The sequence below is a fragment of the Meles meles genome, chromosome 14 (assembly GCF_922984935.1).
Source record: "Meles meles chromosome 14, mMelMel3.1 paternal haplotype, whole genome shotgun sequence".
In the NCBI taxonomy this organism is placed as follows: domain Eukaryota; kingdom Metazoa; phylum Chordata; class Mammalia; order Carnivora; family Mustelidae; genus Meles; species Meles meles.
Window position 1 is genome coordinate 73,824,047 of NC_060079.1, and position 18,251 is coordinate 73,842,297.

General features: G+C 50.4%; 1 protein-coding gene across 1 annotated transcript in view; it reads right to left on the reverse strand.

Moving 5' to 3' along the window:
• Positions 1-18,251, reverse strand: part of STK24 (serine/threonine kinase 24) — a 113,964-nt gene that overhangs the window by 14,063 nt on the left and 81,650 nt on the right. The window contains exons 3-5 of the mRNA XM_045978475.1: positions 16,736-16,792; positions 8,144-8,252; positions 7,692-7,849 (exon numbers count right to left, since the gene is read on the reverse strand). Coding sequence (XP_045834431.1) covers positions 7,692-7,849; positions 8,144-8,252; positions 16,736-16,792 — 324 coding nt within the window. The remainder of the gene's footprint in view (positions 1-7,691; positions 7,850-8,143; positions 8,253-16,735; positions 16,793-18,251) is intronic.

Sequence of the window (18,251 nt, forward strand, 5' to 3'; positions counted from 1 at the left end):
TTAAAAGCAAGTCGCAGGCATCCTGACGTTTTCCCCTGACTACCTCCGCTTGTCAGTAAGGGTTCTGTACTACCTCTCAAGACCTAAAATTAGGAACAATTTTAAAATTAATAATAACTTAATGTGCTGTAAGAGTTAAATCTTCTCAACTCTTCAAGAAAGTACTGTCACGGTCGGCTTACTGGAATCGGGGTCCACAGGAAGCGCACCTCGCGCAACCTTTCTGCCCTGGTCACTGGGCACAGGAAACCCGTCGCAAGTCAGAACCTACTCGATCCCTCACGCTCGCTCTACAGCAAAGAAATGGAAGGCTGGGATGTGGTTCAGGTCACGGCCGGGCCCCGACATTCCCGACCTTCAAATTCTGCTGTGTTCTCACGGCCCCAGGGAGCGGGACAGACCCTCGCCGCGATCTCCCTGCCCAGCGCCCGCGGGGCCGGCGCCACCACCGCTCTGCTGCTTCTCTTCTCGGTGAAAACGGGCCTGTCAGCGAGTCTTGTTCTGAATTCTTGCACAAAAGGGATCAGACTCAAGAACCAGCATCAGCAGTCCTATTCCCATGCTCCCTCCCCGGGCAGCTTGGACTCTGTTTTAGCTCACGTGTGAATGTATTACTTTCAAAGTCAGTACAAACGTGACAGACCCCAGAGTCCCTGTGCCCAGGAAGGGGCGGGCTGCTCGGCAGGTGAGCGGCGCTGCCGGCGGCAGCAGGAGGACGGGAGCAGGTGCGCGGTGACAGGGAGCGAGGGATACACGAACAGGGGAACGCGTAGCCTCGTGTGCCAACGGCCCTTCCCACAACAGCTCCCCCCCTCTTCCGGCTGCGAGCTCCAGCCCTCCTGGACTTCCTGAGAATGGCTGCTCTATGCAAAGCCTGCTGCTTGGCACCCACAGGGCCTCGGCCCCCCCGGACCCCCGACGGACAACCTCTCGACCCCCAAGCACACCACACAGCCGCTTACAAACCATAATCCAAATGCCAGACCGACGGTGGCCTTTGCCGACAGCCTCTCACCACGAGCCTATGCTCATGTCCCTCAGAGCTCCGACAGCTGCGGAGCAGGCTCCTGCCTGGACAAGAGACAGACAGTCCCAAGATTTCAAGGACCTGACCTGCTCCCACAAGCCAGCACGGGCCAGCAGCCCACAGGAGCCCACCTTCCTGCCTGCAAGCCACACCACGGTCTTCAGAGGAGAGGCTCGGGAATCGCCCTCCTGCTTCCCTCCAACCCCCCCACCCCGCCGCCCGGGAGGGTCAGCCAGTACGGCCTCGTCCCGGCAAAACGTGTGCCATCCTGCCAGCCCGCCGAGCCGGGAGCCTGTGTGTCGCACCAGCTCGTGACTTCCTCTCTGGATCCTCCACCAGCCAGGGCCAGGGGTGTGGCTCCCGTCCCTTCTGCCCGTGGCTGAGCTCAGAGCTATCCTCTCCCCCTGGGGCTTCTCGGGGGGTGGGGTGGGGGGCTCCTAAGTGTCTTCCTGCCTGGAGACTCCCTCTCTAGACATCTCACATCCTGCCGACGAATGTAGGAAACTTGATGGCAATTTGGCATTATGTATCAAAAGCCGTAAAAACACTCAACTTGCTAAAACCAATAAATTCCACTTCTAGGACTCTATCCTAAATAAGTAATTTTAGATTTAGAAGATGGCGTACGCTGCCAAAAATATCCATCGCTTCCACTAAATCTTAGAAAAAGGACGAAGCTGCGCTAACATGTTTACTGCGACACCGCACGCTCAACAATGACAGGGGCAGAGAATCAGGAATGTAAGGGGGTTTGTCCATTACTGTATTTAGGAAATATTTGGGAAATGCGGCATCAGATGAGAACACGTGTCTAGGTTTTAAAGTAAAAGTTATGTGGGGGGGAGGGCACTTACTTTCCAAAGCAATTAAGATTGAGGTCGAAGAGGAGACCTGTTTTACTGCCATCTGGAAAACCATGAAATTAGATGTTAAGAGCAAACAAACAGTGGTTTTCAATAGGAGCCCAAGAGAAGTTACAAGGGCAGGTGTTCTAAACTACACACAGATCCCTGCAAACAGACTGATTTCCCGCATGGACAGCTCCCACAGCATCCTCCTAAGAGACGACACAGAGTTCTCCGGTACTGATGATCAGGGACTCCTCTCGCTACGGGTTAGGTTGCTACGAATAGACAACATTCTTGATCTTTGCAATATCCTGTTAATTAAGTAAAAGTAAGCTGGCTACAGATCTGCAGCTACAACACAATGTTGAGTGCTATAAAAAATTTATATGCAGAAAATATTCTAAAAGGAACCACAGGCAAGGCTCTATAATCAAGAGAGGGAGGAGGGGGAAAAAAAAAAAAAAAAAAAAAAACACTAAGAATCCTGCCTTTTGGCTCCCTGGGCAGCACCATGGTGGTTGGGAAGAACCGGCGCCTTAAGCAGCAAAAAGGGAGCAAAGCGGCAGCTTCATTTCCTAAGACAGACTGGTGTGATGTGAGAGCACACTGGGAAAACACTAGTCACGGGGACTCAGAGGAAACAAACTCACATCCAGTTCCCTAAGGGCTGCGATTCTGAAGGGAGCCTTGCTCATCTGCAGAATGATGAAGGTGCATTTAGAAAATTCAGGCTAATTACTGAGGACAGTCAAGACAAAAACTGCCTGATTTCCCTGGCATGCATCTCACCCAAGACAAAATGTGCTCCACGGTCAAAAAACATGGCAGACCATGATCGAAGCACATGCCGAACTCAAGACTACCGATGGTTATTTACTTTGTTTATTTTGTGCTGGTTTTGCTAAAAATTGCAACAATCAAATTCAGAAGACGTCTTATGCTCAACAGGTCTGCTAAATTTGGAAAGTGATGATAGAAATTACAGCCCCACGATCTGCAGACAAATGACTTGAAAGAAGTGGTCACTACACTGATTCCAGAGAGCATCAAAAAGACACAGAAAAGGCCTGTCAGTCCATGTATCCATTCCACGAATGTCTTGGTTAGAAAGTAAAAATGCTGAAAAAGCCCCAACTTTGAATTAAGAAAACTCATGGCACTTTGTGGTGAAGGCAGTAATTCTGGAAAAGCTACAGGGGATGAGACCAGTGCTCAAGTTGAACAAGCCAATGTATATGAGCCACCAATCCAAGAATCTGTTCGAAATTCAGACATGTAATGGTGACCAAAAAATCTTATTTGTGATCTTTAGCTTCTGATCCTGCTTTTCAAATACTCTAAGCTTGGTGAATCAAATGTTCTGAACTGAGAGATGAACTTTTCTGAACTAGTGTATGGATTCTATCTACTGCTCTTAGTTACTACATCACTGGGAAAGGGCAGTAATCTATTTTAAGCTGTAGTGAGCTGGATGGAAGTGTTATAACTGGTTAATAGCAGAAAAATTTTTCTTTAAAAAAAAAAGAAAGAGGGGCACCTGGGTGGCTCAGTGGTTTAAGCTGCTACCTTCCACTCAGGTCATGATCTCAGAGTCTTGGGATCGAGTCCCGCATCGGGCTCTCTGCTCGGCAGGGAGCCTGCTTCCCTCTCACTCTTTCTGCCTGCCTCTCTGCCTACTTGTGATCTCTCTCTGTCAAATAAATAAATAAATAATCTTTAAAAAAAAAAAAAAAGAAAGAAAGAAAGAAAGAAAGAAAAGAAACAAGAATCCCCGATCAGTTGTAACTAGTCCGAACATAGCTCAAAATGGATTTAGTAGAAGAAACTATTTACTTATAAGCAGCACACAGAGGTATAAAAATCATTTCAGCACTGAACAGCAACACACTGTTGACCAAAAGAGTCCCAATCATTACTACATGCTAAAATAAAGCCTACCACTAATCTAGCTGCGTGTTTTCCCCACTCACATCCTGCGCCCACCCCAGGGCTCATCACTCATAGCCGGTCTATGGGTAATTCCTGATCCTGTGCAGGGATGGGGCAGGGGGCGTGGGCTCAGCCCAGGGGACAGGGAGGCCAGTCACAGGACGCCATGGACAAGCTAACCAGACAGATTCCAAAAACTGGTGTGCTAATACTGCCGGTCTTCCTTTATCTTTAACAATCCTATTTTTTTCCATCAACATATCACCTAGTTCCATTTTTCACCATGGTTAGATGGCAAACAGTTATTTCAGAGATGACCGGACACCAAAATAACTTAGCCTGTGCTGGGGTGGTAGGTCTACAGATGTTTTTCTTTTTTTATCTCCTTTTTTCCAACATTTTTCAGATTAAAGAGTACATACTGCTTTTGAGACCAAAAAAGGGAAAAGTTATTTACAAGAGACTATGGACACTGGCTTCTCAGTGTCTGCGGGGTATTTCAGTTAGCAGGCCAAGTCACCTTCTCCAGCCTCATCCCTTTCTACGTTCTTCACCACAATCTAAAACCCAAATGCAAATGTCACTCCATTCCCGCACCAGACTTGGGTCTGAACATCCACCCTTCCCTCATCTCTGAGGGCTGCAAAGCCCTATGTCTATAAAGCTTTCCCCAGCTTGCTCTGACTTTCCACACACAACTCCTCTGCCCTCCCCACTCTTTGCCAGAGCCACCCAGGACTGCAATCACTCACTGATGATGTAAATTACTCACCACTGGGGACAACTACAGCAATAACCAAATGAACGAATACAGAGAAAGAGACATCGAACAGAGACAATGTTTTTATACAAGTCCAATCCATCTGCTAACACACCATCATAATAACCTTACAAAGAAAGCAGGCGGTAGGGGGGAATTAACATGCCTGCTCAGACATGGAAAGCAAACCCTTCTCTGTGGGAGAGCAGTTATCTCCCTCGGCACCATCACCAAAGTCTCAAGACTTCTTAAGATAAACCAAGCTATCCTACTTCACCTTAAAGATAACAGTAATAATGCAGGCTCGAGTCATACAGACAATCATGATCTAGTAACGCTGTATTCAGATGAAGAACTGAGACCAACGGAAGATGTCCTGGATGTGCAAACACGCTCAGGACACCTAAGGAGTCTGGAAAAATGCCAAGGGGTCAGAGATACTGCTTCAACAGGTCTTCATGTCAAACAAGATACATGAAACTAAGGCTTACATTCCCTTTGGCTCAGTAAGATGATGATGCTAGTGAGGCAAGGGCATTCTAGCCTTATCCCAACCTGACCTTCCTTTGAAAATCAGTGAGTGTCCAAAAATGAGTATGATGGGAGCAAGGGGTCCGAACAATGGTAACATGATCCTGCCACTGTGGGGATGTGAGCTCAGCAGAAAGCAAAGACTAACAGGAAATACGTCTAGACAGACACACAGGCAAAGAATGGAAAGGGTAACTGGAAAAGAAGCCAAATATGTTTGTGTACCGGGAGACCACCCATGGCCGTCCAAGAGCCTCTACCGCCTGCCAGGCAAGCGTCTGAGAAGGGAGGCAGTCCCTAGAAGAATATCCACAGAGCAAACACAGAAAAAGACCCTTTGTGTAAAAAGCTGCTAGCCCAGAGCCACACCTAATGGGAGGGAACTAATATCACATTAGCCCCAAGGCCCCAGACCCAGACATAGACATCTGCCTGATCTGCACTTTCCACACCTCCTGGGTCAACAAATCTGGGAAGCAAACTTCACATCAACATCATTTTTGCACAAGATTTCCAGGTCAGAGGTGTTGGGTGTGACTCAGGCAAATGAAAAAGATTTAGCCTTTGATACAGGCCAGACTAAGAGATAAAGTTAGGGTAGCGAGAAGAGCGGCGGCTTTTCATGCTCCCCAACCAAGTGCGTGCCCCCTGAGCTGGAGGCAGCATCTTCAGATACACACAAGAACCCTGAAACACCCACAGATGAGACCTGAGTGTTCTGATCTTGGCAAGAACTCCGGGAAAAAGGTGGCCAAGTCTTATGATGCAGGAAAATCTCTACCGCTGGAGGCTCCATCTTGGGCAAACGTCCAGAGTGGCCCCAAAGGAGGAAGGCAGGCAGCAAGGGCAAGGTCGAGTGAGCTGTGGTGGGCGTTTAATCATGGAAAGAGAAGATCTGAATCCAGATTCACAAGCCCCGTGGTCGAGCAGCTCACTTACCGGGAAGAGAAGAGCGTACTCAGCGCAGTGTCATCAGAGGAGTTCAGAAATGCGGATTCTAGTGCCTACCAAATTCTAGATCTACGAACTCGGATAAATGGGCCTCGGCCTCAAATAAAGAGAAAGGACTAAACACAGAAGTTCCTGCCAAGTCCTAAAATGACAGCCCCCCAACGGCAGAACTGGCTGCAGAGATTCCTCTGGAGCGACCCCTCATACAGGGCCACGTGCCAACCAGCGACAGGTGTAGTGAACACGGCACAGCTGTCACGCGGGGGGCTGAAGACCCAACAGTCACCTTCGGGCCGTGGCTGCCAAGGCCACGGGGGGGACTACGACAGTCACGGCCACCACGACGACTCAAAAGTGAGACAGCCAGGTCCGTCTCTGCCAGGCTAGCACCAGGCACACCTGCGACCCCGCTACCACCCAGTCCTTCCAACAGCCAACGGCTCACAATGGCGCCCTGAGGGCTGGAGGAAAGGTTGCTCTACACTCTGCGTGCTGTGTTCAACAAGCTGGGAAGTCGACTGTCTATTTAGAAGATTCCCGTTTACAAAGAGGAAACAATGCTCATGTAAACGTATGGCAGTTAAACACGGGTTCGCCTAGAAATTGTCGGTTCAGAGGAGCCAGTTCTCCGCGGCCATGTGAGTATTCTGCGCACAATGAGAGAGTGAGCAGCTGGGGGAGAGAGCAGTTAAATCAGGGATTCTGAGGCAAGGGCCGTAGGTTGTTTAGTCTATACTAAGAAGTTTACAAAAGCTGAAGGGGGAGCCTGGGTGGCTCACTAGGTTGGGTGTTGGACTCCTGGTTTCAGCTCAAGTCATGATCCCAGGGTTTTGAGATTAAGCCCCACGGAGGGCTCCTCACTCAGCGGGGAGTCTGCTTGAGATTCTCTCTCCCTCTCCCCAGCTCCAGGCTCGCTCTCTCTCTCTTTAAATAAATATATCTTTAACCCCCCAAAAAAAGAAAGGAAGAAAGAAAGAAAGAAAGAAAGAAAGAAAGAAAGGAAGAGAAAAAAGAAAAAGAAAGTTGAAGGTACCAGGAAAAACTGGGAGAGTACAATGTATGACAGGTAAAAAACACAGAAAAGGGGAATTACAGTTTGCCTCATGTTAGGAAGGAGCCTCTGGGACTAACGATCCTAACGCGGAATTAAAAATAATGAGAGGAAGAATCTGTAGCAATCACGAAAGGCATATTCTTTCCAGATTCTGGGCTTCAATTTTCGTGGACTCTCCACTGCTTTTGCCGGGCCTCTTTCTCTGCCTGTCCCTGGAACACGCTCCGAGGTCTGCCCGGGGCCTCCTCCCTCATGCTCCACTCTGCGGCCCCACACGCCCCCGTGCCTCCACCTGGACGTGTCACCAGGCCCGAACCCACTCCGGCCACCCCGGTCCCCTGCTCCTTCTCGGGGCTGCCCACCACCACCGAGCACCGGTGCTGAAGCTAGAAACCTCGGCAACTGCGGGGGGGGTGCCCACAGAACGACGTGGGAGAGGGAGAGGACACCTGCTCTCTGACCAAGGTCTGAGAGAACCACCTTTAGGTCCCGCCTCAAGGACCTCGCTTCGCTCCACCAGGAAAGGCTGCAAGGTCAGAGCGACGGGCAACGACTGTCCGGAGCCGGCGACCGCGAAGAGTCGGGCCTTACCTTTGAGTCGTAGGCGGACTGTTTGATGACCTCGGGCGCCATCCAGAACGGGGTGCCCACGAAGGTGTTCCTTTTGATCTGCGTGTCCGTCAGCTGGCCCGCCACCCCGAAATCGGCCAGCTTCACCTCCCCGTGCTCTGAGAGCAGGACGTTGGCAGCTGCAGAGTGAAAGCCAAATGACACTCCAACGTTACCTGCCAGGCGGCTCCACCCGCCATGACTTTGGGGGCCCGTGGTTCTGTCGTGGGGGATCGTGGGCTCGCCGAGGGCCGGCAGCACCGGCGCGCTGTGGGGAGAGGCCCCTGAACCACCCCAGCCCAGGCGCGCTGAAGGCAGTCTCCCCACACGCGCAGGATCACCTTCCTCCGGCAGAGAAGCACGAGCTTGGCTCCACAGCACGATCCCACCCACCTGGGGGGCTTCTGAGGAGAACAAGCAAGATGCCTCCTTACCTTTAATATCTCTATGAATTTTCTTCTCGGAATGCAAATAATCAAGTCCTTTCAGGATTTCTCTTAAGATGGTAGCAATCTGAGTTTCATCTAAAGGGCCAGGTTCTAACTAGTAAGAAAAGAATAATTAAAGTTACTTAAATGATCATCTTAGTTTTTTAAAAAAGACTATTTGAGAGAGTGAGTGCATGCAAGAGAGAGCGTGAGCTAGGGGGAGCTAGACCCCCCGAGCAGGGGGCCCGATACAGGGCTCGATCCCAGGACCCTGGAATCATGACCTGAGCAGAAGGCAGAGGCTTCACTGACCGAGCCACCCAGGAGCCCCTCAAATGATCATCTTAGAAATAGTCTGAGATGGCAGAACTGAGGCCTGTGTTACATGGACAAGATTAAAATCTAAAAATCTCTTCAGCCCGAAACAGACATTTTGCCTACACAATTAAAACGGACTGAAAGGACCCTCTGCCCCCACCCCCGGAACAAAAAAGTGAAAAAAGCCTGGAGAAAAAGACGGCTGAACAGAAGTCAGGCCTGGGGGCCGACTGCCTTCTGAGGCCACCCCTGCCCCAGGACTTTCCAAATCGGAAGTTTGAAGACCTGGGGGAAGAGAGCTGACAAGGGGCTCAATTCCTTGTGATGGGGGTATTTTTTGTGACATAAGGAAAATATTAGTTATTATATTACTCCAAGTATTATATTACCTTGGATAGCCTCCGAAAATCTTTATTGTGAGAAACTCAAAAGAAGTGACGCCTTAAGGTCATAATCATACAAAGATGTAAGGCAGAAATGTCACGTGCATACATCCCCCCTTTAAAGGGGGAAAATAAGGTCCAGAGCTCAGCTCGGACTGGGTTAAGAGCCCACCACCACCACACGGCAGGGAATTCAACCACAACTAATAATTACACGAATCAGCAAAACCACTGACACTCCCTGAAAGACTAGTAAGGCGGCCATCAGAGAGCCGGCCAGAATTCCCGTAATTCATGAAATGATCATCCTTGGTGTTGTTCTATTTTTAGATCTCAAAGTGAACGCCATCATCCCCCAAATTCTCACACTTATGTCAAAGGAAGCCACCACTCTATGACATTCCGAGTAACTTTTTTTTAAAGATACATTTATTTTAGAGAGCGTAAGAGAGCGAACGAGCATGAGCGGGAGGAGCAGAGGGAGAGAGAATCGGAAGCAGACTCGGCCCGGAGCCTGACGCGGGGCTCCAACCCACAACCCTGTGATCACGACCTGAGCTGGAGCCAAGAGTCGGACACTCAAGAGATCAGGCCACCAGGGTGGCCTCCCTGTGTAACTTTCTAAGACGGATGAGTTTTACAGCATGACCTGTGAATACGGAGAACCCACAGTTGCTAGGGGAGGGAGGTGACAGGCAAAGGGGGTGGAGGGGAATGGGAGGCACAGACCAAGACCCTGAGACCATGACCTGAGCTGAAGGCAGAGGCTTAACCCACTGAGCCACCCAGGCGGGGTGGGGGGGGGGTGCTTTAAAGGGAATGAAACTAAGATGCTCTTTCCACACAAGCATTCGACTGACACACGGATGCTGTCCTGGACAGACAAGCCGACTTGTGCATCTCAGGGCCTTGCTGGGAGGATGGCAACAGAACAGCTGTTTCACAGGCCTGGGGTGAGCGTCAGGGAGGCTCCCCTGGTGGCTTGGTGATGGCCAGACTCCTGCCTGGCGCCCCCTTCTGGTTCATCCGGGGCTCACAGGCCCAGATCAGTCTTCCATAACAGGGTCCAGGCGTGCTAGAGGAAAGGTAGGGGTGCGTGGGGCTCTTTCTCAAAGCCGGCCACTTCTAACCCGCCGGCCCCAGAGTCTCCGGGACTCTGGCATCAGGCAGCAGTGCCCTGTGACCAGGCCGACCCCCTGGCAGTCTCCTATGCAGGACACAGGGCCGGACAACGTGGGGGACACACTGGTTCTACAAGACGTGATGGGCTCGGAGGAGGTCACACACTCGGGCCAACTAGCCTACCAGGAAGGTCCCAGTTTCTAATTCAGATACTGTCCCGGGACGCCTGGGAGGCTCGGTTGGTGAAGTGGCTGCCTTCGGCTCAGGTCCTGATCTCAGATCGAGCCCCCTGTCGGGCTCCCTGCTCAGTGCGGAGTCTGCTTCTCCCTAGCCTCGGCCCCTCCCCCTGCTCGTGTTCTCACTTGCTCTCTCCCCCTCTAAAACGAATAAATAAAAAATCTTAGGGGCACCTGGGTGGCTCAGTGGGTTAAAGTCTCTGCCTTCAGCTCAGGTCATGATCTCAGGGTCCTGGGATCGAGCCCCGCATCGGGCGCTCTGCTCAGCAGGGAGCCAGCTTCCCCCACCCCTTCTCTGCCTACTTGTGATCTCTGTCAAATAAATAAATCTTTAAAAAAAAATCTTAAAAAGAAAAGGTACCGTCCAAAGATTACCTCAGATGAAGGCAACATGTTGCACACTTTATTCCACAGAACCTAATTTTCCCCCAAATTATATGACCAAGAGTCTTATTTTCAAGAAACATACATTAACCTACTGTTCCGAAGAGCACAACCTGAAGACCCTGCCTTGTCCGTCTCCCCCACAGCTGCTTCTGAGTGTTCACAGGACGAAGACGTTTCACTCCTCAGAAAGGGGAACAGGCACTTTTCGCATAAGCGGGAAGAGTGGGGGAGGGGCACGGCTGCTCATGTGCGTGCATGTGCTTGTGCGTTGCAAGCGTGCGTGCGTGTGCGCGTGTGTGCACATGTGCGGGTGTGCACGCGCACACTCTTATTCACGACACCAGGATGCAGAAGGACAATCCAGTTGTCCCAAATCCTATCACAGTGCACAGGTTTCATTTCCTCCTCCGGCAGGTACCCAGACTATGAGAAAAGCCCGACTGGACTTGGATTTAACCATCCCTCCCTTCTGCTATCAAGTCTCGGGAAAGGAACAGCAATGCCGCCTACGGCCACCATGGAGGGAAAAGAAGAGGAGCAGGTAAAACTAATTAAAATCCCTTCCCTGGATCATTAAGCGCCGGCTCTCCAATTAATATATGCATAGTTATGCCCTTTTAAACATGACCTAAATACCACCCACCGGTGATTTATATGCCATGGGGGGTGGGGGAAGGGGAGAGAGACTCTGTTTACAGGGCGAGGAGATCCTCCGTGCTGTCGGAGTCACGGCGGAAGGTCTTCAGCTGTTCTGGACCCAGACTTCTCTGCAGGTGGGGAAGCCCAGGGTGAGCTAAGTTTGCAGTACATTACATTACCTCTTCCACCACTAACATTTCTAAGCAAGATCAACGTGGCGGTCTCTACCAAGAAGAGGAATGTGGGCTTTTCAAATAATTTTTATTAAAGAAAGACTCCCAGGAGAAACACTGAGATTGCATCTCACCTCTGGGTGACTTTGAACTCCCTCTCCCCCGAGTCTGCTCTCCCCTCCTGCCTCTGCGATGCGGACCCTCAGCCTGGCACTCAACTAGGGGCCACCCGGGCCAGGGTCCGCGGCAGCAGGCTTCGCCATGTGACTAATTCTCCCTCATGGAATATGCACAGAAGTGACGGCCCCTTCCTGGTCTTGGCCTTGAAAGCACGGGCAGCCAGAGAGGACAGTGACTGAAGACCACAGGAAACCGCAGGTTACAGATGGCAGAGCCCCCGTCCAGAGCAGGGCCCTGATGACCACGTGGACTGGAGCCCAGTGACCTTATAGATAACAGAATGGTCTCTTAACATTTGTTTTGTATGTTAGTGCACTACATACTGTGTTCTTACACAAGAAAACGGTATTAAGAAAATCACACAGAAGAGAAAATGCGTTTACAGCACTGTCCTGTAACAGGGAAAATCCGCATGCAAGTGGACCCATGCACTGGAAACCCGTGTTGTTCAGGGTCGACCAGCCCTCTCTCCCGTTGGAGACACTGTTTGGGGGCCACTGCAGTAACAGCTTAGCCTAACATTAACGAACAGGCCATATTATTGCTTTAAACCGTGTTGCACGTTCATTTTTAAGTCTGTCAACCATCTCTGCCTGATCGAGTGGCCACTTCACGGCACAGGGGTTCTTCTAAACTAGACTCCAAGGCCAGCCCTGACAGTCTCCTGCAGAGACCGAGCTGTCACTACCGATCTTCCGGACCCCGGCTGTCTGCTTCGGATGCTCACTGCAAGCCGCCCAACCCACCCCAGCTGGCTTTCTTCTCCCTGCAGCACTTTCCGACATATAGTTTGACTGTCTTCTCTCAGCAGAACACGGCTCCATGCCAGGGGGATTTCCTTCTGCCTTGTTCACTGCCGAAACTTCCCGTGGCTGGAACAGCGCCCGACATGTAGCAGGCACACAACAAGTATTTTCTGAATGAAAAATGAATTCACCTGAAACCTATCACATTTCAAGTCATCAAGTCTTCAACTGCACAATACCTATTACATTCATAAGTCAGGACACCCTAGAAGCAGACAAAACTTGAGAAATTATTTACACACGTGGTTTTCAAACCAGAACCCAGCGTTTCCTCACAGTGCCTTCTAGGGCTTCTGGGGAGCCAAGGAACATTTTATTTCAATTTGTTCATTACCTTTCAAATTAAAAAAACAATCAACAGATCAAGCACACTCCTACGTGTACATTCAAAATAAAATATATGCTTATTTTACTCAAACATTCCTGGCTCCTAACAACTCAGCTATATACTAGGGGCACCTGGCTGGCTCCGTCAGAAGAGCATGCAGCTCCTGGTCTTGGCATCATGGGTTTAAGCCCCATGTTGGGTGTAGACATTACTAAACAAAACAACAAAATGCAACAAACAAAAAACCTAAACTGTGTCTACAACTATTCTTCATGCCAGATCCCATCTTTTGCCGCTCAAACAACGGGTTAAAGGGATCAACTGCTTTTTCTTAAAGTCAAGAAGGACGCAACACCAGGACGGAGGAAGAGCAGCTCCCAGGGACACACCCTCCATCATCATCAGTGTACCTTCCGCCCCACGAATTTATGAAGCCTTCTGGTTGTGTCCTTCGATTTGTCTTATCTGTGGGGCCCATGATTTACCTACAGGTCAAGCTGCAGACCAGGATCCTCAACCCAACTTCAGTCTGGGGTGAAGTCACTCTCCTCTCTCAGGCCACTTCCAAATGTATAAAACGGCAGGAGGGGATCAGGTCTGCAGTTCTCCTGCGCTCCGACAGCTAACGCCGCTGCTGCCTCAGAGGGCTCGGGGGCAGGGAAGCACGCTCATACCCAGACAGCTCCCTACCTACGACTCAAACACCCCACTTCCCACCGGGGAACATCCAGGCAATTCTATCTCTGTCTCACATCCCATCCTGGAGCCGGCCTCCCTGTGGAACCTCAATTCCAGAATGACAAGCAAGCCCCCCTAAAAGTAACTACCAGACATGGTCAAAAGGCAATGTCGGCTGAAGGAGGGTGGCCATCATCCCGTCCCAGGCTACAGTGTCATCAAGGTTTAAGGCAAGGAATTCAACTACCATCTAAGAGCGTAAGTAAAAAGACCTGATAACCACAATGCAGAGCGAAAAAGCAAAAAACCAAATCTGCACACAGCACTTCAACACCCGTACGGCCAAGAACAGGGAGGGGTGGCAGAGACAGCCATCCACCTCCGCCAGTCTGAAGCTTTAGACCAGCTTTCATTCTGTTAGGGACTGAATTGCTGTGCCCACCCTCACCACTGAAAATTCCAATGTTGAAAACCCACCACCCAATGTGATGGTTTTAGGAGGCGGCGGAGCCCCCGGGTGGTGAGGAGATCACGTGTGTGGAGTCCTCGGGGACAGGGTTAGTGCACTTCTCAAGGAGAGGTCAGGGAGCTGCTCTGGGGCTCTCTGCTCTGCCTCATGCAAAGATACAAGACACCACCCTCAAGCCAGGAAGCAGTCCTCACAAGACACCAATGTGCCCACGCCTTGAGCTGTGAGAAACCCATGTCTGTTGTCTGAGTCCCCAGTCCACGGTAATCTGCCATGGCCGCCCAAGCTGACTATGTTGGCTGCTAAGTGCATGAAGAGAGAAGATGAATCTAGAAAGTCAAAGATGAAGAAAGAGCCAGTGAGAGCTACATCCTCTGAGGGACGACAATGACCCTCTCCTTGACCAAGGCATACCTGGTCACCTTTCCTCCACAGGCCCTGACACGTGAGGCTCCTCCAAAGTCACACATACACATATTAGCAGTATGCCTCTTACCAGAGAGACAGTTAATAAAAGCAAGGTTAATTTTTAATTTTTCAGGAAAATGTCCCGGATCTCTATATTCAGCTACATGGTATCCAATATTATATGCAATAATATTCTCATTCCTAAAATCTTTCATAAACAAATAACACACCCTCTCAAAATAATCCTAGTAGTTTTCAACATTCAAAAAGTAATTCTTGTCTCCTATTATTAATGCATCATCTTTGCAGGTTGGGGACCAGCCAACAGCAAGGGGATACAAGAAACATAAAACGAAGTCAGAGGGACGGAATGGACAATGTGGGGCCAGGGAAGGCCCCAGGCTTTGCAGCTGGGCACAACAAGGTCCAAAGACCAGTTCTATTTGCTAGCTGGGACACCCAACCTCTCAACGTCTCCACAAGCTCGTCAATTAAAACAAGATGATTCAGGATGTCCAAAAAAGGATGCCTGGTTCTCGCCATCAGTGTGGACGATGGATAGCAGTCTGCTGGGACTGATACCAAACAAGATTTTTTGTTCTTTTAAGTGGAGAGTTCTACACCTCCTTCCAATTGTAATGTCTAAAATGTCACACACTTCAAAGCTCCAAAGGCAGTTGCCACTAAATAAATTACTGTGGCGTTAAGAATGAATAAACCAGGACAGCGAGAGGCTAGAGCTGCGTCTCTGGACGGCTCCGTGGGGAGGACAGAGTCCCCGCAAACAGTCTCCCGTGTGCCACAAAGGCAGTGCCCTCAAGGTAACAGTAAATCTAATTACCCAAAATGAGATTATTTTTTACATTCCTGTAGCAGCTCCCACAAAGGTAAAAACTGAAAAGCTCTCTGCGCCATGTGTGTGTTCATGGAAAAGATGCAAAGCCATGAAATTTATCCAGCTCTTCTGCTGCTTTTCTCGTTCTGATTGTTGATACGGTATTAAATCCTTTCTCGAAACTTCCCCTTGAACACCACTTAGACTAATTGCTTTTATGGTTTATAACATGATAGGCTATTTTAAAATCGGGTATGTGATATTTTAGACACACATGAAGTTTTAGAGTTTTACCTTCCCCCCAAAAACGACTAGTTGCTACTCCCACTGGGAGAAAGAAATCTCTTAACCAAAGGGCTTTTCTTTCCTTAGTGGATAAAATCTGTGTAAGTCTGTAACCATTACAACACACGGGCTTTCCAGCAACCACTCTGAGAGCAGGGAAAACTGCAGGCCCATCAGCCAGACAACGGTCACCTCTAACACAGAAGTGACAGACAAGGCCAGTCCTAGAAACGACCACGTGGGCACCCCAAGCCAGCCCTTCCAGGACAGGTGCTGAGTGCCCTGATCCCACAGCATAACCACCATGGGGACAAGGTGTCAAGTGCTACAACTAGGGGAGTTTTTAAAACTTCTTCTGCCTCCACGTGTTTCTAGGACAACTTAAGCAATGCCTACGGGGAGTCACTGGTTCTCTGTAAGCATCTGGCCAGAAGCCAACACGCTGCCACGTTTTGCTGAGAGCAGCAAGGTTCAGACTGGGGCTCTGAGGTCAACCCCTGGCGAGCTTCCACCGGCTCACACGTGGACTGGCAAGAAGGCCCGGGGCCAGCCAGGGGACAAAACCGTGGGGGTGGGGCCAGCTCCGCAGTCAACGTGCCACCAGAACCAGCAAGGCCACCACACGTGCGACTGAGAAATAGGAGCGTGCACCCTGCACCCCGGCTGCCCCCCGCTCCCACGGGTGACACTGCTCTGCCACGGTCACAGGTGCCGGCCTGCCTGACTCCTGAAACCAGGTACGTTTTAAAAACCCTGCTTCTAATTAGTTACAAATGAAAATGTTACAGGCGCATTTCGGAAGCTAAGCTACTACTATCTGAAATACGAAACAATAACGGGATCTCCGCTCCACGAAAGTTAAAAGCAGTTTTGGAAGACAAGCTAACAAACGGTTCCCAAGGAAGGCAATGATAGGATCCTTCTGGGCTTCTACGAAGGAATTCACTGGCTTCCCAGGAAACAGCACAACTGGTTTCAAAACTAGAACTGGGGGCTCCTTGGGGGCTCAGTGGGTTGAGCGCCCAACTCTTGGTTTTGGCTCAGGTCATGATCACAGGGTCGTGAGATCCAGCCCCGGGTCGGGTACCACGGTCAGCAGACAGTCTGCTTGGGATTCTCTTCCTCTGCCCCTCCCTCCACTCATGCACGCTTTCTCTCTCAAATAAATCAATCTTTTAAAAAAGGGAAACTATAATTTCCAGTAATATTATTAGAAACGAAATTATAAGGAAAAGTCTGGTCCCCTTTCCACGCAACTGAAGAGGGAAACACAAGTGGATAAAAACAGAATTACCTTTACAACCAAGATTTACTGAGAAGAGCTCTGATGTGGGGGGAGGGGGGTACTTACTAGATCTAGCGCGGAGCCTCCACCAAGGTACTCCATTATTATCCACAATTTAGTGTCCTACAGAAACAAAAAGAGGATAATTATTTTTAATAAACCAAACCAGAAAAAAATTTAAATAATGTTGGGGGGGTTCGCTGTTCTTTTGGAACTGGAAATTTACAAACACGTGACAGCAAGAAAAGCGTGGGCAAGTGAGTCCCGAGCAGGAGCGGCCTCATGACACGACAGGCGACCACGGCTTGTCCCGGCCTGCATCAGGAGCTCGGAGGCAGCGTGTTCTGGACCTACTGAGCCAGAAATCTCTGAAGAGGGGGCGGACAAGCTCAGTCAGTGATCCTCAGCAACAGCGGGGTTTGGGAACCAGTCCCCAAGGCCCATCACAGGGCCGGCAGCGGTCACACACATTCCCCCGCATGTCAACCGGGAGGCGCCCAGAGCGCCCAGCCCCAGGGCCCGGCTGCTGCCCTTCGTCTGCCTGCAGCTCTGGGCTGTGCAGGGGCGGCCCTCATGCCCTGCGAGCTGAGGGAAGGGGACACTCCCAAGGGGGGACAGCAGCACAGCCTCTCATCCACCAGTTTCCAACAACCCGAAAGCTACCGGAGTTTTCAGGGAGCTTTCCAGAACAGCAGGCCCCAGCCCAAGTCCTGAGTTTGTGTGCTCGTCAGTGTCCACGCGGTGTCTTTTCACTCCGTGTTTCCTAAAACCGCCCAGCCCCCATGACTTCCAGAGTTCTGTTTTTAAACACAAATCCCAAAGCGATGCTCCCCTGAAAGCCAAGAAGCAAGCCACAGTGTGCTCAGAGAGGGAGCACCCCTGAGGCAGTTGGGACTTGAAGCAGCAGCTTCTTACTGACTCAGTCCTGAGTGGAAGCTGTAGTGGACGTCCAGCGAGCTCTGGGTCCCTTCAGGGTGGAAGCAAACCCTCCCTCTTCAGAGTATCCCCAGGGGCCCTCCACACTCCTGGCTCCAACAGGGCAGACTCTGACCGCCTGTTCTTCTGGAACCTGAAACAGTTTCTCTGGCCTTTTCGCCGAGGCGGGGAAAACCCTCCCCTGCCTCCCTCCCCCACACCCTGTGCGAATTTTCACTTTAGCAGCTATTGGCCGGATTTTAGATTCGTGAGTCCGTGTTTCCCACCAACAGCAAACTACGTGCCTGGGGACAGTGGGGCGCAGTCAAGCTCAGGGCGTGTCAGTTACCATGAGCGGTCGTCAAGGAAGGGCGAACCCGGCCGGCCATACGCTCGCTTCAGAGAGGCAACGATACACGCACATTCGTAAAACACATTCCTTGTAAAATTTCAACTCAATTCTGACATCTGGAGTCGATTCTACGATATCCTAGACGGTCCAAGTTTTACTGCATATAGAACATTTTCTCAAGCTTTTGAATGCCCTTGACGTCTAGTACAACAAAGGCAATTTCAGCAGAGCCTGGACGGGGCACAGAAGCCTGAAATGATGTGTTTGGGATCCACCTTCCACATACAAACATTTTACCACCACCCACGCCGTAAC